Here is a 21,551-nt window from a genome sequence, read left to right on the forward strand (position 1 = left end):
ATATGAAATACAGCTGTACCAATTGGAAACAACGAATAAATATTAATATAAATTAAATGCGTAGACAACAAATTGGTTTTATTCAAGTTCCTACTTGGTTGTATTCTCCGTTTACTTCGACCGATAAGAGATAATATGATATGAGAATACGAGAACACCACGGAATTTGGAGATTGAGCAGAAACTACTCGTTTAATAATGACACACGCTATCCGATTTCTCTCCGTTATATTTTTGGCGACAAAAGAATATGAGCAACTACGATGACAACTACGTAGGCATCAACTCGTGGTAATCTCGGAATGACACGACGGTTAACATTAAATGATAGTTGATAGATCGATCTGGGAAATTAACACCAATGGGGAATGGCAATTCGTATTATCTGCGATGTTAAAATCTACAGATTAGTCTTCTCATGTGTATGTATAACGTGTACGTGAACATATGTACGTATGTATATGTTTCGAGGAATCTTTCTCTTATGCTTTCTCCTCCGTTCGTCGATAATTCTAATTCATTCGGCTGGGTTTTCTTTTAATGCCAGTAATGTCGATAATATTATACACTGTATATATACTATATAATAAACATAACGAATCCGTGCAACGACCGATACGTCTGAAGACATTATTCGTTTAAGATTTGATGATCACTAAACAAGCCGTTCAATAAAACTTGCATCATAATCATTCGCGTGTCGTTGAGATGGAAATGTTTGATGTTATAATCATTATATCTATTTCTAAACCCCACAAACAAAAAACTTCAAATCATACTCTACTAAATACTTTAGAAATACAGATGCAGTCTCATACCCTTACTTGCAAATTATGATCATCACCGTTAAGAAAAAATTCTAAACGCGTTTGGCTACACGTTTCGATACGTGAATCACGAGAGATCTCACTCTTGGAGCTAGACGAGCGGCTGCGTGACAAGTTAATTTGTAACATTTAACTTCGCTTTTGTTTCATACAATATAAACGGACGTGCAGATGTATCGAGTGTCATCTACACATCCGATCGGACTAAGCAAGGGAAGAACAATCAATCGCAAGTACAAAAGCTTCTTAACGGTTCTTTTCTCAATTTTTTTTTGTTTTCTTTCATGTTTTCATTTTTTCTAACATCAAAACTCGACAGTGAATTCTATAATAATTACATAGTGACAATGGACGCTGAGAGATGGATGAAACGATGCACGTGGAAGAAGACTAAACTGTTAATGATTCACCTAATTGAACTGGCTCTAGAATGTTTCTATATGTAACGTTCATCTATTTTTCATTATAATATGTATATATATATATATGTACAAACTCTGTTTGTCTGCCTGTCGACAGCCGCTCGTCCCGAATAAATAAGTAATGAACAAGGTACAAGAATCGATTCAGCTCTTTGTGCTCCATCAAACTTCTCACGAATTTCTGAGATACTTTTCACGAGGATAATGAGGCGAATCGGTCGTGCAACAGGGCGTTAGTTCTCTCAAGCAGTTTGATAAACTCTAAATATATAATGTATTCACGTATGACTATGTACGTACGCGCGTGTACATAATCGTACATAAATGGATATGTATATATATTCTCAAAAAGGAAACAAAGAAGTTACTAGGCCTAATTGGCGGTACAGGCAAAAAAATTACCTCGTCAGACCGTCTAGGAAGCTTCGACATTTATGAGTATTGCGCTTTCTTTCCAGTTCCATTTTCGCTCATTCAACCACTTTTTTACATATCCTTTAGTCTTGTTTTCACTGTCGTCGTAGCAAAAGAGTAAACGAGAACTCTCGAACAGATGCACATCACTATAGAACTGCATTTACGTATGAAGACGACCACGAAAGAAGATTCGCGCAGAACTACCAGAGTGCCATGTTTCGGAGCTTCATAGACGTAAGCAGAGGGGGAGACAGATTGAACTTAAATTGAAATATATATGAAAAAAAGTGAAACTTAAAGCTGGACTAACGCGAGGAAATTCAAAATTACTTTCAATCATGAAAAGATAATATGAGAAAATCCGAAACTTTATGCCGCATAAAAATTTGTGTACGAAGATGTCACTAAAATAAACGTACCTCGTTCAGCTTTATAGATGTCTTCTTAATGACATTCACGAACTTTCTCCGTGATCAATTATTCGTACACTCGATTGGAAACACGTTTAACGAAACGTGAGATTTTTTTGCTGAAAGAGGCCGAAGCGAAGAACGAAAAGAGGAAAGCAAAGGATGTAGCAGTGCGAACGAAATCGTGAAGTAGAACAGAGAACCTGAGACCTGCACCGCCGCACTTATTGTTGGTCACAGCATCCGATCACGGAACCAGGAATTAGAACGCGGTGCTGGATTGCGGTTGTCGCGGCACGTTCGGTCCGTGAGGCACGAGATGCGCGCCACCTCCGCCCCCGCCGCCGCCGCCGCCCACGAGGCTTTCCGGTTCCCCGCCTGTCTTGCATCCCGGTTCCATGTCGTAGTCCGGCTCGAGCGCAGGATTCACTCGGCCGTTCGATTCGTCCTTGCTACCGTACAATCTGCCGATGCCGGCAGCCAGGACGGCCATTTGTTCGCCTTCCGCCGGATCTGGACCGACCCTCTCGACATCCTCTGGTATATTGACCACGCACCGGAAGAAATCGTATCCAGGCGCCAGCCTACCGGTCATGAAGGCTACTTGCGTGCCGTATGAAACGCCGATCAGCGTTATCAACGACATCAGCATCGCCATCGTTCTGAATGGAAACCCTTGGGTGTCCGTCTCCTCGTCGTAACCGGGATAGTGAATTATCGCGGGCAGACCCATCATCGGCTCGCCGCCGCTGATCCTTACTACGAAGGCTATTATGTAAGCAGCTAGACTGCCGTAAGTGTTGCAATACTCTTTGAAGTGGACCACCATCAACAACTGAGGGAAGAGGATCACGTAGACCAAGTCCGAGCACATCGACCAAAGACCGTAGATCGAGGGTATCGTCAATGCCATCACCGTGCTCAATACGCCGACCACGCCTATTCCCACTCTCATCACCCAGATGATCTCCATTTCCGACGCCTGTTTAACGGGGAAATGGGTAGTAGAAACGGCGAATCGATCATTCGATTCTACGAGGTTGTCGTCGTTTCGGGATTGTAGGCGCGTGACAAAAATATTTTCAAGCGGATACCGATACGTGAGATACGATGATCAACGAGATGTCGCGTCGCGTCGTTCGCATGAATACGAGCGAATGGATTTTCGTATGTTCAGATAATACAACACGTGGATTTGACAAGTCTTAACTCTAATTGCTATCGTTTACAACAGCGCTGTTACAAATTTTGATTCTCTCGACTCTCGAATCTACATATGTGCTGCAGCTCAGCGGCATGTAAGGTTTGAAAGGTACAGAAACACAGCGTTGAAACTGCACCTTCGTCATGTAATTCTAGCCGAATTAATCGATGACTATAACGCAGCTAAGGTTTTGGTTTCATCGCGTTTGTCAAGCCGCAGAGAATTAATGTACAGCAGATTAAAAATCATAGCGATGTGAATCCCTCTTGTTCAATTATGCGTACAAGCTTAATTAATTGCAAGACCGAATTGTATAGTATTGTATCTTTTACGATTAAAATGTTATTAATTCAATAGTTTACGATTTTAACTCGACTATGATTTTCAATCGAAATAACTACACAGATGTGATTTGCGTAATCACGCATAGTCATGTCCGAAGATGAAGAACTTATGACAGTAGTAACGATGATGGTGATAACGATGATTACGATGAAAGTGATGTTGATGATGTTTCGTGCGACACGTGAAACGTCAAATAAAAAGTATTGAAGCGATGACAAGCGGGATTCGTCGGACGATTGAATGCACAGTAGTACGAGACGAAATTAAAAAGAGAACGACGGCCATCTACATAGAGACGAAGGACTTACCCTCTGACGGAAGATCAATTTATAAACATTTCTGGCGAACATGGAACTAGCCGAAAGGATGCTACTATCCGCTGAAGACATCACCGCCGCCGACACTGCGCCTAACCCGAAAAATGAAACGAAATCTGGCGTCAAATGTTGCAAAACCATTGGCAGAATCATGCTTGTCTCTGTCTCGGTGAACGGATATGGACCTTTGTAATCCGTTTCATTCCAATCTGCAACAGGTTTTTTAACAACACTCCCCATTATTACACAAAATTTATTTCCATGAATAGAAAAACATGTATACACTCAACACTCAATACGTGTTACTTTTGACATAAAATTTCTAAACTACATAAACTTTTGGGATTGACTGTATAGCCAATACATCCTTAAAGAGGATGACGTTTCATTCTTTTTCTCTCTTTAAACACGCGATGATACAAAAACAAAATTATTTGTCCTTGCGTTTCCGACTAAAATAACATGAGATATCGGCACGGTGTATCGCATTAGTTCCGGCGGTCCTATTGTGCTCCGCGTTAGCGAACGAGTCGCACTATCACCGTCGCCAGCCCTCGCGTTAAGAACGCCATATGACAAAATCCCACGCTATTGTATACGCTGTGGGATATCAAGGCACCCTTCGCCCACATACCCTTCCGTTACAACACCGACCCGCTTAGCCCAAGGAACCTTGCAAATACCAGCAGTCCTGCTCTCCGCGATGCTACCAAATGTCAAGTAGCCTGTGAACGCGAACTAGGGGGGACGGCGAGCAAACCGGGTCTAATTCAATCCCCTTCAGCTTCGCAGACCCATGAAACATGTTTCTCTGCCCTCAAAAATAGGGAAGGTGCATCCCCACTGGCAACCCCACCCGCAAACAAGTGAAATTATTTTTTCTAAGGTACGCTAACATCTACCCTCAAGTTGTTCCTGGACTATTATTAATGTACGTAAACGCATTCATTGACGAACAGCATGTGAACTCTGTGTTACCATTGCACGATGCAGGCATAAAACCATAAAAAACTGTCTATTTCGCATTGATTAAAAAACTGTTTAGAAATACGTTTGTCTTACTTACTTGTTGCTTTGGCGATTGCGCCAATTAATACAGGCGGGATGGCCATGAGTATGCAACCTGCTGCGGCCACGTAACTCAACACCTGCGCTCTTCCTGCTGTTTTTGAAGATAGTACCCGCTGAAAGTACACTTGCCAAGGGATGCCACCGAATACCAATAAGAGTCCGTAATCGACGTAAGACCAATATTCATTTGGTTTCACTTCACCAATCCAATCTACGTCCATAGATTCGAGGGACTTTACTATTGGATTGGACCAAGCGAATGGAATGCACATCCACTGTAATTAAAATGGCGATACCTTCTCTTCAAAAGTTGAACACCACGTAATATCGCTTATGTATTGGTATTTCGTTTTATTAAATTGAGAATGAAAGAGAAAAATTAAGAATAGGTAAAGTTTTTGTAATCGATTGCACATCTTATTTCACGTGTGCCTAGAGGAAATCTAAAGATTGAATACCAATAATGTGATTTTATTAAATCTATTAGTAAATTAGGATATTTAAATGACAGTTAGTATTAGATATATTGTGTAATTGAAAACTTCTAATATAAGATACACGTTTAATTACATGGTAAATTATCAAGTGTACTTCGTAAAGGAACGTACTATAAAAAGCTTATAAGACATTGAACACAATCGTGAAAGCGGTCAATAAAATCGATGATAACCTTCATGTATCAACTTTACACGAGGCGCCTCTCTATAGGCCTTTAAAAAAATCGTTCAATGTATAGCGATAACACGTTTAACTCAAGTGCATGCATATAAGTGATAAAATAAATACTATGATAAACACGCTGCTCTATACATCTTGGTATATGCCAGTAAAAAGAAATTGTTTGCTCAATATTTTTTAAAGATTGTTTTGATCTTTTTTTAATTGTTTCCAAATAAAATGTGGATGTGCAGTAAAGGGACTTACCAAGCCTATAAAGATGCAAAAAAGTTGAATGACGTCGGTGTAAGCAACAGAATAAAGGCCTCCGAAGAGTGTGTAGAAAACAGCGATACAGGCGCTCAAAATAACTGAGGCACCCTGGTCCATATCAATGATCACCGCTAGTGTTGCGCCCAAAGCTGCCAGAATACCCGCGGCCCAAAAGACCTCGCCGCAAAGAGCAGGAAGAAACAAAAGTCCTCCCATACGTTCGCCAAACGCGTCTTGTAGAGGATCTAACATCGTGATGTACCCCTGTTCTCGCATTTTGTTCGCAAAGAATATACCACCTATAACACAACATCGGAACAACGCTATATTTACACGCGTGCAACGTCGAACACGTTTCAAATTAAATAGTATAGGTACGTTCTATACTAATATTAATGGAAAAAGTCTTATTGCTATTTAAACTTTACATACGACACGGCAATATCTATCTAATATAAATCTAATTCGATGAATCATCGCTTATAACTTCACTGGGCAGCTATACGTGTACGTGTCTATTATTTCTTGACACTGTATTTGATATCGCAGAGCTTTGATTAAAAAGTTAGAATACTTAAGTCTCGACGGTGAAGAAGTCAGAAATAAGTTGTTAAACGATTATGGTTGTATGAACCCTTACATTAAAAACAATGAAAACGAATTGAAATTTTAACAGTTACTAGATATTACATTAATGAAACACTACAAAATTTTTAAAATTTTCGAATGTCAGACTTTTGATTTCATTTATAAAAAAATATGAATGCATACAACCTTAAAAGAATGGAGGCAAAACAACAATTTCGATCAGTTCGAAATTTCCATATACATTACGTAGGCTATTAGAATTTAAATTGTATTGAAAGTTTTACTTGATCTAACTTAAAATTGATTTTCAATTAGAACGATGTATTTACATAAATCGATTACTAGATTATATAATTGAGAAAGCAGTTATTTATCAGAATTCATTCATCAGAAGAGTTAAAAGAGTGACTGACATTCAACTATAATTTTATGTTGAAACAAAATGAAAAGAAAAGGAACGTACCAAAGACGAGGCTGAGGGCATATCCGAAGGGAGCCTGGCACCAAACGAGACCTCTTGTGTAGATTGCTTCGGCGGTGCCGTTGATGTATCCACCACCTACCCAGGTAGCCGTCATCGTGAATATCCCGACGAACAGCCCTATAGACCGGCCTGCTAACATCACCTCCTCCTCGGAGTCGTTTCCAGCCTCTTTCTTCCTCGCTGCCCATATTCCTACGGCTAGGATTAGCACGTAAAACAGAACGATTGACACGATACCGGCGATGTTGATTGTCATCTTCGGTGAGTAGAGGTCCGCTTGCGTAAACTCGAACTGGCGGAGACGCAAGTCCGAGAGGTATGGCGGCCGATCCGATTTTGGTAGATTCGGATACCTGCACCCAAAACATACAAAAATAAATCCATTTTTAAGCGAATTTTTAATTAATAATTTTCTGAACATAAAAAACAGAACTCATGAAAAGCAGGTACAAAATCATAAGAAAGCGATTATTTTTCAAAACTAATATCAGTAACTTTATGGACAGCTTTATTATGGAGCATGAAATATAGGCAAATATCATCGAATTATGGTAACGATCGATTTCCTCTTTTATTGGATACGGTTGTCGATTCTTGTATATGTAATAAAGTCGGTTTCTAATTAAATAGACTACTGAATAGACTAATTACTGTGGTAATTGGATAACATTTATTTCCAATGAAAATTGATTAACACTGTATATCTAAGATCACCTCGCAAAGAATAATGGATGTACGTACACTGCAGTGCTTCCATTAACTAGTTGATAATTGAGAATTAAATCGAGAATTGAATCGTCTTCATGAAATCGCAGTCTGTTTTTCTAGTCAATTAACGACGTAGTCGTTGCGCTCGCACTTAATGCGCGCAGTTAAGCGTAAATTCTATGTTCCTACCCAGGAGGCATTTAAATCACTCGGTTGAATTCACCCTCCAATCCTGTTATAGTCTAACTTTATCCTATTTCCACGTGTAGAGCCAAGTTCTTTATACAAAAAATAATAAAATACATAAATCTGCTAACGCAAAAGAAAGCCCAATATAAATAAAGAGCGAAAGGACAAGGTCTTACTATCGATGCAGCAGAGGTAAGCAATAAAGCTAAATGTCTTGCATTTAATTAAACAAAATATTTAAAACACTAGTACTACTCTAATTATGTTAATCATTAATTAAAAAATAATTCATTGAGCTTAATGATAAAATTTGCTACCCATCACATCCTTCTGCTTAGAATAGAATTTAATCATTTCTATGCCTCCACTACTTTATAAAGCTTACAGTGTGATTTACAATTTGCGATATAATTAAATAGAATGGAGTATTTATTGAAAATTAAAAAGAGAAGTTATTTATATGTTCAACGATAAGTTAAAATGACGTCATGTTTCTATCTATCGCCAAAAAAAGCGTAAATAATACTTTTACTTCAATCAGGAACTGTCATTTTATTGCTTAGAATTACGTGTAGATGAAACAACAGCCGAAGCAGAAACTAAATCGGTGGTTGTTTCATATTCTAACAGCCATAATAGTGAAACGTAAAAGCGATGGAGCATGCAGAGTCGATAGGAGAATTTCTCGTGCGTGGAAAGATGAATGGTACCTCTGAAGAACCCGGGGGGTACAATCACGAAGTAGTGGGGGACAGCCTCACACGGGTACCGGCGGCATGTCCTGATGACGATCCTTCCAGACGGTCGACGACGACGGAGGGTTGGAATTTGGGGGGCAGCAGTCACCCCACCGGAGCGAGGTCTTCTGGGAGGGGCTATTCCTTGTTCTAAACGCGAGGCCGCCCATGGGCGCTGATGGCCATCGATTTTTCACCCAACTCACCAAGCTCGCTGCTGCTTCTGCTTCCTCCTTTGAGTTCCTCCTTCGCCCGTGGTACCGGTATCGATCGTATCGATCAATACGGTCCTTCACCTGAAATTAATCGAGGTGGATCCTTCCAGGAGAAAGTATGCGCACCTTCACGAAGAAAACAAGAACACGGAGATGGATAATGATCTTGTTCTTCAATTAGATCTAATCTGACCTACGAGCTTCATAATAATTCCCTTGGTCCGTTACTCTGCATTTCACTTCTATAGTACCATTTTTTCTTAAACTCAAGTATAGTTTACATCAAATATTTTAAAAATTATAAGCTGCAGTTACTTTCTTGTGAATTAAATTTCTATATTACGATCAATTTGTTACAATACGATGATTGGGTACAGCATATAAAAATAACTTAAGCTGAGTGATATAAGCAATTAGAAGAAATGATCACGATCTCAATAGACGTACGTATGTATGTAGGGTGGAACGAGTCTTATGTAACTATCAACATAATAAGACATTGGTTTTCCGTAGATTGTTTGCCCGTTTAAAATAGATTCGGCGAATGAGTCATTTTTCTTTAGCCTATTGCAGTCTCCAGAAGCGACAGTAATACAATGTAAGTTTCTATAAACACAGAATACGACTGTACCTGATATGTACACGTATAGCAGAATCGATAAACGTGGACTACCTTCTGCGGTAAATAGTACTGTCACGCATTTATATCACCAGCTGAACAACAACAGCGGACAAGACGGAACTCAAATAGATCGCGTGTACACATAAAACAATTCTACCTAGGTTCAAAGCCATCAGCGGGGTTCTATGAAAACCTCATTCTTAAAACAAGCTATCGAACTCCAGATTACGAAAAAAAGAGGAACCGTACTTACAGGTGCAGCAGACGATATTCTTCCAACTCCTTTCACGACTCGTTATACGTTCCAAACGTCGCAGGTGTAAAACGCTCCGTGGGTGTCCGACGACTCTTTATCAATCACTTTCGCGCGCGATTCATTTAAAATTATCTGACACGGTCGCGAACGGCTGCGTACCGTCATTAAGAACCGCGAACAGGGAAGATGATCTTTACGCGAGAACGGAACGTGAAGACGTACCGAAACTATCCGAGTGCGTCGAGGAACCGTGACACTTGCCCTCGTCCTCCTCCTTATCCTTGACGTCGCTCTCGTCGGGACGACGCGACGTACTCTTGGCGTCCTTAACAGTCGTGGAGGCTACCCCGCACTGAACCGTTGGTATCTCTCACGTAGTCGAGGACCGGCGGCGGAGGAATGGTTCTGCGATATTGATTCGACCATCGTGACGTCATACAGACTCACGGGGGTGCGTCCTACCCTCTCGCACAGCTTTCATCTCGCTCGTCACCATCCCTTCGATCCTGTCCTCTCTTTCTATTAACCGTCTCCACCTTTCCCTTCCACGTCTTCAACCCCCGACTAGATCGAAGCCGGGGGCGTGTACTGAGTAAAGAGTCACGATTCTGCGCCCGGCGTGACGGGCACGAGCTCACCACCGTCCGCGCTTATCAACGAGAATCGGATTGAACGAAAGTCTCCGTCAGATACGTGTATGTATCTCGCAAATCGGGTAACATCGAAAACACGAGTTTTGAATTACGACTTTCAAGTAACTTGATATATGCACACCTCCTATTAGTTTACTAATTAAACTTGAAACGCATCATAATAAGGCATCTTGCTCTCGCAACAGTTCTTTCCTAATTATACTTTGCACTTGCAAAAAAGCATGTACTATACGATTAAACCGATTAGCTAGCACGTGCAGCTGGTTTTATAAAGAAACTGTTTGAAAGATATTCAAAATATACGGGATGCTGTTGACTCTTCACTTCGTTCAGGTCAATGAGAATGAATAGATTCGGTTCTTCTCGAGATAACTTGGCAGTAGCTCTTAGACACGTTGAATGCTTCAAAAGCGAATCATATAAATGATGAAAACTATAGAGATGTGTAAAGAACTGCATGTACTACAATACATTAAGACTGTAAGTGATATTTTCTTCATGCTCCTAATTACGATTGTACCAAACAGTTCAGCGTTAAGATCAGTATTTGGTGCTATGTAGTATTGTTAATTGTAGAAACGTTAATTGATGCGATTATTGATCTGCGCGAAGTAGAATGTAGATAACGGAAATGTCATTGATCAGCTATATGTATATAGTTTAGAGATCTGCAACGCGCGGAGCAGGTTCCAGGTGAACTGCACGTGCATGTGGCATGTATATACATGTTTACGTAGGTGTAGACGTAGTCTGGGGAAGGCATTGGTTCAGATACGTGACAATGAAATGAAAAGGCATATGACCTCGCAAGCAAACCGATATAAGCCTAATAAATCTCTTACAACCAACACCTATAAAAATATGTAAAATGAAGAGTTTTCGCAATGAAACAACTTCCAATGTACTCCCTTGTATGATAAATAAATAAAAGCAAACATGTGATTGAAAATATCGAAGGGAACTTGGCTGCCTTAGCCCATGGAAGTCCAGAGTTTCATTAACGCCATATTTCGTTCGCAAATTATTTCAATCAATGTACGTTCAACTTTATTGCTTCAAAAGAAGATTCAAGAAATATTTATTATTTATGTCACATTTCTTTCCTTTTGCTTGGAATCTAATTTATCAGATATTTAACGAGCAATTGAAATGTAAAAACCAAAAAATCTAAATCAATTGTATGCTAACGATAGAAAAGTTATAATCAATTAACGACAATTAAATACACCAAAATTATTTTTCACATTTCATATTTTTATACTATGTAACTGACGTGTCATGCATATTTGCTTAATGCATTTTGCGAATCGACTACTTAAACAACGTAAGTTTGTACATACAAAAATACGTGCAAAGTGTTAACGTTAGAAACCGGATGAAAGCTGAATAAAAAAAACCTATTAATGATTGAGAAACAAATTACGTCCACGTTTTCCATAGGTCAACAGAAAACGTGAATAAATGTAGTTGTTCTGCCTTGACGGATTGAGGAATGCTAGGCGTAATGTTGAAAAACAAATATGTATACAGCGTTGGTCGGCCGGTTTAGACAAAGATAACAGGTGAGTGAATCGCAAACCCGAATCTTGCTATCCTGTACCTCTTCTGCTCCTGCATGGTCGATATCACTTGACCCACTATTTCGACTCTATATCTGTAGAAACCGTACCTTCGCTTTTACATACATACACCCAAACTTGAATCCCGGACCACCCTTGAGTGTTGAATTTTTTATCATGGAACATCTTATACCAGAACGCGGATCTCATTCAGTAGACAAATATTTCTAATTAAAACTGAAACATTCTTAATGCGAGGACGTATGACATTGCTAAAGCAATATACTGTGTTATACAGCACTGTATGTTAGCACATTATATTACTTAACATATAATATTTAATTATAATATATAATTATATTAGTAGACGTAAAGGCTACGAAGAAAATACACAAGTTCATGGTTTATCGAAATTATTTTGTATTTATATAATTATATTATTTACATATTAATATATTATATAATAGAAAAATAAAAGTATTAATTCTTGATACAATAATAAAAGAATTAATTCTTTACTATTATTTATTTTAAAAAATCAAGCAAATAAGTTCATGGTGCTTGTTGGTAACAAGGCACACAGTGGACCTTCTCCCGAGGACCGCAAGAGGAAGTTTCCTGGAACAAAAATGCAAACTTATAATGAAACACACTGTCAGTGACAGGTGTCTATTAAATCTTATGTTGCAAGCTCCCCTTTAAGTTATGAATTCTTTATTCCTGAAGTATATACGATTAAATATATTCTACGTTCTAATTAAAAAGGGCGAAACAGCGGACGTTTTTCAGACGAACGGAGTTCATGCGAGGTCAGACCCTCAGTCAAGTGTTACATCGGAAAGTCAAACAGCTGTTCGTGTCATACGAGTTGGGGAATTGAAAATTGCCACGTGTCAGGTAAAACGCCAGACGACAATAGCCACGTGCACTCTAGAACGTCGTAATAGGATACGATGGAACCGGGTTCCACGGGTGTCTGGGGTGGTTCAAGTTCGTGGCCCTCTTCTAGACCCGACTGCCGAGTGCTACACGTGGCACCCTTGTACATCGAAAAAGGGGTTGTTTCGGGATACGAGTCACAGGCCTCCGTATGGGTAACACACGAATGTACGCACAAACCATGCATTACTGTGCAAAAATCTACGCCACTTATTCACTTTTCTTCCTCCTGAATTATACAGTAATCTTATTATAAAATAGCGTTTTAATAACATATAAGGATAAAGTACGATATGACCCAAGCTTCAGAATGAATTTAACTACATGGTAAACATTCCCAAAGGTAGAAATGTTATCAAAATAAAGGTGAGTTCCTTCGCGTGAGTGAAAAAATTCATGGAACAGACCTCACACGTATTGGCAGTTACAATAAGCCATTCTAAATAGTTTCAATTGTCACGTTGAACACGAGTTTTAAAATAATTTAAAATACATTAAGATTAGACATCGATAATTTTGAATGATTTTCAAAATAAAAAAAGTAAAAGGAAATTGTTCGTTTTACCTTGTCAAAGACTTCGTCGGGTGGACAAGCCAAAACACGAGTTTCTGATCCTTTGCATTCAACGTATTGTAAGCAATCCATGGGATAAGGTAGGGTAAGTGGCTTTTCTTGATCTTTCATAACGGGACATTTTGGTATCTGACAATTTTTCGTTAAATGATCTTGGGAATCACCTGGTTGCGGTAACGGTACTCCAGCGTCAGTAAGAGTGACGACAAACCAGATTACGGGAAATGCAAAAATTAGTTTCATCTCGAGATTTTTTAATCTATAAAGTAAACAATTATTTTTAATTTAGTTAATTCAAATTAAATTAATCAAACAAAAATATTAAAAAATTATTATCAATAATTTTGATTAATTTAATTTTTGAAAACTAGCTCTTATGGGATCTTACTTTTGAGACTTAATTTTTATGTACAGTAGTACTATGCCTCCATGTCCCACATGATTATCAAACCATGAATCATTCGAGGTACTTATCAAAATATTAGACAAAAATGAGAATTCGAATAGTGGGGTGATGTGGAAACGTTGAAAAATGAGCTGAGAAATGTTTAAGAATGGATGTAGCAATTGTATACAACCATGTAATTTAAGAAGCGTGAGTACATACTAATGATGTTATGAAATATTTATCTGCCTAAGAATTCCTCGCCTAAAATCTCAAAGCATGTGCATTCCCTCTAACCTTTAATTAGAAATATAATTACACAACGATTTTCTTTTTCTATCATAAAATTTATGAGTTCTATTCACAATGGAACATGAAAGTCCTACATAATTAATGTTCCTAATTAAATACCATCAGGCAATCCAGGCACCATGAGAATTGTTTTCACACCCGACTTAATTCGCATCTAATATAAAATACGTAGATAATTGTTATTGTTCACGAGAATGTTATTTGATCGATATTAAATTATAAGAATAAATCATCCGTTTACGACAGGCTTTAGTTCTCAAACAAATCTCTCTAAATGTATCGAAATCTTTATACCGATACATTAGAGGAAACTTTGAATTAAATCTTCGATGTGGTATTTGACGTTCAATGTTCAGTGAACCTCTCAAAGGATATCCGATTAGAGCTCGATACGATTTTTCTAAGGCAACATTTCTTCGGCCCAAGGGATGCCTACGTTTGCTACGTTCAATGAGGGAAGAACAAGATGTTCTTCAAGTAGGAAGCAGTTGTCGATGGACAAAGTGGGTCACGAGCCGTGACCTCCGAGTTTTTTGCACAACCTCGAGGATCTCGCTTCTCCACTTAATTACCTTCATGTCCTCCGTGCATATGACACGAATTTTACCACGTGTAACGTAGCCACCGTGACAAGGAAACACTTATACCAAGAAACTCCTTGTGTATAAGTTTGTGTAAAATTTGATACATATTGTCATTATATATTTAGGATGTTTCAAATCAAAATTACTCGACATGGATGATGTACATTACTATATGTATATGTATATGTATATGTATTGGTTTCCATGACTTGGAATCACGAGTACTGGTATTACAGAATTACAATCAGAGATTTTTGGTATCTTCGAGATTCGAAATAATTTTCTTGATTCTTTATGAATAGTTCAGCAATAATATAGCCTCATTCTAATCAAGGTGTATTAAAATTATCTTTTACAAACCTTTAACGATGAATGAATGATAACGAACAGGAATGAAAATTAAAAGCGTTTAAATAATTTCCAATTGTCTAATTGCCGTACGAATGGTCGGAGGAACTACGTATGACTAAAAGTAATCGATACCCGGGCTTCTTTATATATCTGTTAAACACGGAAGAAATAGACCTTTGGTCAGAAAATATTTTGACTCCCGCTGAATCAGGATACCAAATATGTACACATGAAAATTAGAATATTAAAAAACTGATCTAACAGGTTTGATACTTGGCGCAGGAAAGGACTAAAGTAAATACAACTGATTTAAAAATAATTTATTTTTAAAACAAGTAAAACTCCAAACCCACATCACAACTTTAAATCACGATAAAAACGTCCTTTACTTATTATTTCGAAGCTGAAATTATTTAGAATGGTAAATGTTTTCTGTTCTCTTGCATCAGATAGAAAGCTCGTAAGAATGCTCGATAATCGAGTTCTAAACGACCGCCTCTCTCCACGGAGAAGCATTTGTGCATCGCGTCTAGCTCTCTTTGACTGATTAGTTGTAACATACGCCTAACGGACAGAGCTTTGATCAAACACTCCTTCGAGATCGTGCCAATATTTTCTTTATCGTAATCCTGTAATTTCAAAGTCAAGTTGATTCAGTGATTTTGTTTATTGTACAATCGTTTATTGTACCGACCTTGAATAATTCCTCGAGATTCGGTTGTTGCGCTCCGCTCAGCTTCTGCACTGCAGTCGTAGCTAGATGCCTCTCGTCGAAATTCAAAAATGTTTTCGGTGAAGCTTCCGAAGGCACGTGCTGCACGGGTACCAGAAGTGGAGCCCGTTCTAAGCTACCCATGGCGACAGCTTCCTCGATTAGTTCTCCAAATTTCACGTAATCGACATACTCCGGCCTTCGATGTGAAATTGCACAATTCAAATTTGAAAACAGTGATCAGGAAATGTAATCTGTTTTTATACGATAACTTAACTCTTGCATCTTCGTACCTTACAGGCGATTGGAAAACTTTCATGATAGTTCCCATTTCTGCGCAACTCAAGTTACAACGTAGCTGATCTAAACCTCGTAGAAATTCCGTTCTTTTTATAACTTGTTCCTTCCTTGGATCGTATTGGCTCATGAACTCGGTAACCTTCAGATTGAAGAGTGCAAGCAAAAATATTATCGTGGGAGGAGTTCAGGTAAAAATATCTGCATCTCGCGACTTACCTTAATCCTGTCGCGTACAATTTTCGCTTTGATCTTAGCCAGAATTAAAACGATATTCGTCTCGTCAGACGACGGTTCTGCCGGTGGTTTTTCAGCGTTCACTTGTCTCGTCTCCTTCAGCATCGTGTGATACAAGGGTTCTTCGATGGGTTTAGCTTCAAGCTCTTGTAAGAACCAATTGTAATTGAAGCCCAAGTCATCGTTGTACCTCTGTTCTAATGCAAACTCCTCTTCTCCAGAGAGCAATAGAGCAGCGGTTCTTAGAATTCGCCGTAATTGCGCACGTGTCACGTGGCCTGTATTCAATCTGAAACATTAGAAACACTATAAGCTCGATACACGTAACGAACGCATCGTATGTTGCGTGTACCGATCGTAATCCTTGAAGAACTGTTTTATGAAGATCCTCCTCTCGCTGACGCGATGTCGAACTTTTAACAACGCTTCCTCGCAAAGCTCTCTGACACCCGGCTTTTCGCATTGCCAGTCGGCCACTCCTTTTCGTCCAAGTTCTGCTATCTCCTTCGGAGGCGCCTCAACCTTTAAATTCGGCAATTTTTCAAGTTCCTTCACGGTAAACACTACGAACACAAAACAGCTGATTGGTGAAATATTAAGTTCATCAAACGCAGGAGAAAAGGAAAAATAAATTGATTGCGCGAAACGATATACCTTTATCGATGTCGTCTTCGAACGTACGCCAACACACACGATCTGGATCATTTGGATCTTTATAAAGTGTAATTAACGCGTCAATTTCCGGCTCCGCGAGATAAAGACGTCCTATGCTGGAAATCTGAAGACTGTCCAAGCCTCTCCTAAACTTAGTAATCGTCACTTTACCCGCGTTCAGAGGATCGAAGCTCTTTTTAATAAAATTAATAGTAATTATTAATTCTTTATATGACACGTTGCTTATAAGTAATACTATTAAGTATTTAAAAAGTGAGATATATAACAATTTATTGTTAGAGTAAAGTCTATTCCTATTCTAACCGTGGATCACCTTGAAAAATTCAGAAATCCGTATCCGACTTTCAAGAATGTGCCTCTGAATACGTCGAATAACTTCCATCAAAGGTATCGTACTTTTAGCTTCCTCCATTACGGGATGGAACACCGATTGTTTACCGAATAGTTTGCTCGGCGAAAGTTTACCAATCTCGGGTCTCGGCAGTTTCGGTAATTCAGCCGTGATGATTCGACCAGGGAATTGGTCAACTAATTCCTTTCGAATGTATTAAACATAAAATGGTTTTACTGTACAATTGTAAAATTCAATAGAGGAATATTGCAAAATATGTGCAGAATAAAGTATTACTCCACCAAGAGCGAGCATCTGATGCTTGTCGAAATAAGCTTGAACTTCGTCGAGCGCCTTCAAGAAGGCGACGTAATTGACCGTGTAAGCGTCCTTCGCGAATCTTTTTATGAGTAAACGAAATTCTTCGGAGGCGAGGACGATGCCTAAAAATTTTAGGATCCGCCCGAAGTGTGTAAACGTCACAGTTCCAGCATTTTTCGAGACCTAAAGACAGAGTAATCGATGCTCCTCAGGTGCTTTAAGACAGCGATCATGAGTAGCGAGAGTTTGACGGACCAGCTCGTAATCTTGAAAGTAAGGCCTCAGTACAAGCCTCCTTTTGTTCACGAGAACGGCAATCTGAGTTAGAATAAGGCATAATTTTCGATCTTCGGTCGCACTTATTCGATTTACGTGCTCAGGATCTTCCCACTCCAAACCAGTGACGAGTGGCTTATTTTTATCAAATTCAGGAGCTACAGAAAAAGCAACGAAACTACATACGGGAATTTTATTAATCTTTACATTATATGTTCGGTTCTTCTCAAGTTCTCTCTTAGGATACTTTAACTATTATATTCGTTTAGACACTGTACATAATTATAGAATCATACCACTGCTATGAATAATGTCGCAAAATTGCGTATAAAGTATTCTGCCATCTTGGACCCGAAAATAATCGGCCAGGTCGCAAATTTCTTTGTCGGCTAAGCCAATCTGATCCTTCAATGGGCCAGCCAACACCGAAATGAACTTTGACTCTGCATAATAAAAATATTATTTAATGTGTAATTAAGTAGTATTAAATGTATACTGATAGTCAATACGTAGATCTATAAATATCATAACGATAAGGTGTGATAAAAGTTACATGTCTGTACCTGAGATTAAACAATTATTATTAGGATCTAACGGTTTATAAAAATCCCATAAATTAAAACCCACGCGAAATATCGCCGCTCGTATTTTATTGCAAGTACGCCAAACATCTTGTAGCCTCAAAATCTATAGAACATTAAACGCGTAAATCTATTCAGAATGGATGCAGTTCTTCCACTATATTTTATTCTTAAAAGAAATGTGACCAAGTGGATGACTTTACTTTTTGTTCCGGCATTTTGACAACTGTAAATTTAACATGCGACCGATTGTTGACCTCAGTCAACGAATGCGAAATGTTCGTTATAACATGCGTTACAAGCTGCAACCTGCGCTATATTATGTCTCCACTGTGTAATCGAAATTTGTTTGACTGTTGTCATGGTAAATTGTTTAGTGTGAGAGTAATTGAACAATAATTATAGGGTCACTGAAACTTTTCCTGATCTTTATGACTCGCTGAAATTAGAACATCTTCAAAAAGAAAATAACAAAAATAGTGGTGGTGGAGAAGATTCAGTAAATAATAACTCCTAAATATAAGCTTGAATATTTTATATATAATAATATTCATTTCTTCGTACACTTCTTCAAGTTGAACATACAGTTTTACGTCTTAGTGAAAATTTGATTGCATACCCCGAAAAAAATTGCGTATGCATTTTTGCGTACAAAAATTTCGAACTTTAGAACAGCGTACAAATCTAATATAGTAAGGTACAAAATATCATTCCACATTGAATTTTGTATCCATGAGAATACAAAACGCACTTAAATAAATAATAAATAGTAAATAAATATAATTTTGATACTTAATCTGTATGTACATTATACTTTATAATTAATAAATTTTGACTATTCTTCGTGAACTACATTCAAAACTAAGTCGTTTACTTCTTCGATTGACGTAATTACAGGTTTTTTTCTTATTCCTCTTAATTTTTTTTGTTCGCTGTTCTCTCTTCTGCCGTCCACTTTCCGTTCATGTTTCACCCCCTTTAAATAAGAATATTGGTTGATCAGATTTTGTTCGTTTGGCTACGTATTCGACCGATAAAGGACTTGATGATAAATCATAAGCCGCGCATACCTTTCTTTTTGTAGTTTGAGATTTATTCCGATATGTTCTCTTTTTAATTGCTTTGTTAAAATTTTCATCATCTTCGGAAGTGATATACACATATTTCTCCTTCCATTTTCCGGTAGACATATCTAAGACTCCCACGTTGACATTCATATTTCTACCGTACTTTTCACCCATTGTTTTAGACTTTTGCATTTTCGGAATCTCATCTGAAACTAGAATTAGAATTTTAGATTCACTTCTGTATCTTTGCCGCAATTTTCTATTCATCAACAGTATTATATTGTATTCACTCACTTTTCGAGCTCGGTGCCTGATTTTCATCGTCCGCCGGTCGAAGATATTTCTTAACTTCGTCGTAGTTCTCGCTAATAAATTTATCCCACAGAAAATTACTATAAGCTGTTGGAAACAATCTGTACAAATTCGCATCGGCACTTTGATCGTAGCTCATCACATTTTTATTGTATCGCTTCGACTTTTTGGAACACGGATACGTTCTAATCGTATTTTCATTTTCTAAAACCCGATTATTAATTGATATTGTACATGTTTTTTTTTCGACTCCCAAGTTCTTAAAACCAAAATCATGTCGCAAACAATTACGTAATGACTAATAAAATAATTAACGGCTGAACAGAAAGGAAAAGACTGGTTTGGCGTTTAACGTGTTAAGTATGATATAAATATTTACGTAGTACTAAAGGTAGTGACTCCACCTCATCACGATCGGTTAATCCAGGTAATAAACTTTCTGCAGGTAGTGGTATGCCTAAAGACCGTTTCTGTTTTTTCGCTGGTATTATTTCTTCTTTGTCTCCAAAGCTAAGTCTTTTTACACTCACTCTGCTTTTTCTTCTCCTTCGTCTTGCCGATGCAAGAATCGGTGATATTGCCCGATCTTCAATGAAATTTGTACCTCTTCGAATTTCTTCTGGGGATCGAAGATCGGCAAAAAGAACATCAGTCTCGGGTAACTGAGGAGATTGTTGAGTATTTTTTGAAGTTCCTGCATCTTCAAAGACAACATCGTTCTTCGATATAAAAATGGACTTCCTTATCGCAGATTTTTGTAAAGTTTCTGTTTCTGGTTCTGTTTCCCATTCCTCGCTAATTTCTGTCCGCAAAAACGTCTTCCTCTGTCGTCTTCTCTTCAACTCTTTGTTACCTTTCGGCTTTGTCTTTTCTTTTCGTTGTTTTCTCTGCCTTTTCATACCCCCAGATGAACTTGTATTAATCTCCGAAATACTTGTATTACGTGGAAGTGGAACTCCTTTTCTTACCGGTGTACTGCACGAAACCGCATTCCCTTTACGTTTAAAGAACCGTCTCTTAGGTATCTTCTCAGACGAGGAAGAAGACATTTTGTACCCCGTGTATTTTCAATCAGTGATTTGTATATTATTTTTTTGTTAATTTACGTTACAATTTTCGCAAATCAAAAACTCCGTGTTCGATGATCGTTCGCGTATCGATATTTCTTTCGAAATTGACACATTAATTGTTCCTGTGCAATTCAAAACTTGAAAACTTGATACTTAACAATCATTTAAATTTAGCACTTGCAAATAATAGTAAACGTTGTAAAGGTGAACATGGGCGTGCGATTAAGCGTGTCTGCGACTTCGAGTTTCGTACTAGGCAAATGCCTACTTTTTATGGAGCTACTATTTATTTACATTACGATCTTACACGATATAAGGTCGTAATTTACACGGTGTTACATTCATTGCATTCATTTCATACGTAGCACGTTTCATTGTCATATGAATAACAACACGTTTCAGTATGATTACCGAAACAAGTGTGTCCCATGGTTGCTTACCAAGATCGGCATGTTTGATTTTCCATCAGGAAAATTGAAGTATATGCTATTTTACCATATAGATTAACATCTTTCTCATGTGCTTCTCCTTCCCGATACAAATGAAACATTTCCCGTGAAGATTCATTAGTAT

General features: G+C 38.2%; 3 protein-coding genes across 6 annotated transcripts; all 3 read right to left on the reverse strand.

Moving 5' to 3' along the window:
- Positions 1 to 464: 464 nt before the first annotated feature.
- ChT (choline transporter) lies at positions 465 to 10,133 on the reverse strand. 4 transcript variants are annotated; one of them, XM_018025827.2, is made up of 7 exons: positions 9,965 to 10,133; positions 8,623 to 8,945; positions 6,995 to 7,368; positions 5,938 to 6,242; positions 5,009 to 5,288; positions 3,934 to 4,151; positions 465 to 3,058 (listed from the first exon to the last, which is right to left on the reverse strand). In XM_018025827.2, exons 3-7 carry the CDS (start codon positions 7,269 to 7,271, stop codon positions 2,339 to 2,341), a joined length of 1,800 nt encoding a protein of 599 aa, XP_017881316.1. In that variant the 5' UTR covers positions 7,272 to 7,368; positions 8,623 to 8,945; positions 9,965 to 10,133; the 3' UTR covers positions 465 to 2,338. The 4 variants fall into 4 exon arrangements, with proteins under 4 accessions (XP_017881316.1, XP_017881314.1, XP_017881315.1 ...); XM_018025825.2 differs by having other exon boundaries at positions 9,740 to 10,133; XM_018025826.2 differs by having other exon boundaries at positions 8,623 to 8,990; positions 9,740 to 10,133.
- Positions 10,134 to 12,461: 2,328 nt separating this feature from the next.
- LOC108625605 (uncharacterized) lies at positions 12,462 to 15,203 on the reverse strand. Its single transcript, XM_018025706.2, has 3 exons — positions 15,109 to 15,203; positions 13,459 to 13,726; positions 12,462 to 12,572 (listed from the first exon to the last, which is right to left on the reverse strand). The coding sequence occupies exons 2-3, from the start codon at positions 13,708 to 13,710 to the stop codon at positions 12,507 to 12,509; spliced, it is 318 nt and encodes a 105-aa protein (XP_017881195.1). The 5' UTR covers positions 13,711 to 13,726; positions 15,109 to 15,203; the 3' UTR covers positions 12,462 to 12,506.
- A 252-nt stretch (positions 15,204 to 15,455) lies between these two features.
- Positions 15,456 to 20,957, reverse strand: LOC108625584 (uncharacterized). Its single transcript, XM_026814086.1, has 14 exons — positions 20,288 to 20,957; positions 19,891 to 20,112; positions 19,600 to 19,808; positions 18,512 to 18,635; positions 18,245 to 18,391; positions 17,928 to 18,106; positions 17,649 to 17,855; positions 17,334 to 17,555; positions 17,000 to 17,192; positions 16,698 to 16,908; positions 16,328 to 16,634; positions 16,105 to 16,250; positions 15,794 to 16,010; positions 15,456 to 15,728 (listed from the first exon to the last, which is right to left on the reverse strand). Exons 1-14 carry the CDS (start codon positions 20,955 to 20,957, stop codon positions 15,513 to 15,515), a joined length of 3,270 nt encoding a protein of 1,089 aa, XP_026669887.1. The 3' UTR covers positions 15,456 to 15,512.
- Positions 20,958 to 21,551: the final 594 nt, after the last annotated feature.

Source organism: Ceratina calcarata, unplaced genomic scaffold, assembly GCF_001652005.2.
Source record: "Ceratina calcarata isolate Rehan_Ccalc_2016 unplaced genomic scaffold, ASM165200v1 scaffold368.2, whole genome shotgun sequence".
Taxonomy (NCBI): domain Eukaryota; kingdom Metazoa; phylum Arthropoda; class Insecta; order Hymenoptera; family Apidae; genus Ceratina; species Ceratina calcarata.

Bases quoted from the DNA above. Each gene is read 5' to 3' on its own strand.
- ChT (XM_018025827.2), bottom strand. From the start codon at position 7,271: ATGACAATCAACATCGCCGGTATCGTGTCAATCGTTCTGTTTTACGTG. The intron at 6,243-6,994 runs GTACGTTCCTTT...GTTGTGTTATAG, and splicing joins TGCCCTCAGCCTCGTCTTTG to GTGGTATATTCTTTGCGAAC. The intron at 4,152-5,008 runs GTAAGTAAGACA...AACCTGTTGCAG, and splicing joins CGCAATCGCCAAAGCAACAA to ATTGGAATGAAACGGATTAC.
- LOC108625584 (XM_026814086.1), bottom strand. From the start codon at position 20,957: ATGTCTTCTTCCTCGTCTGAGAAGATACCTAAGAGACGGTTCTTTAAA. The intron at 17,556-17,648 runs GTAATACTTTAT...TACATTCGAAAG, and splicing joins AGATGCTCGCTCTTGGTGGA to GAATTAGTTGACCAATTCCC. The intron at 16,251-16,327 runs GTAAGTCGCGAG...TTCAATCTGAAG, and splicing joins TTGTACGCGACAGGATTAAG to GTTACCGAGTTCATGAGCCA.
- LOC108625605 (XM_018025706.2), bottom strand. From the start codon at position 13,710: ATGAAACTAATTTTTGCATTTCCCGTAATCTGGTTTGTCGTCACTCTT. The intron at 12,573-13,458 runs GTAAAACGAACA...TTTTTGTTCCAG, and splicing joins CCGACGAAGTCTTTGACAAG to GAAACTTCCTCTTGCGGTCC.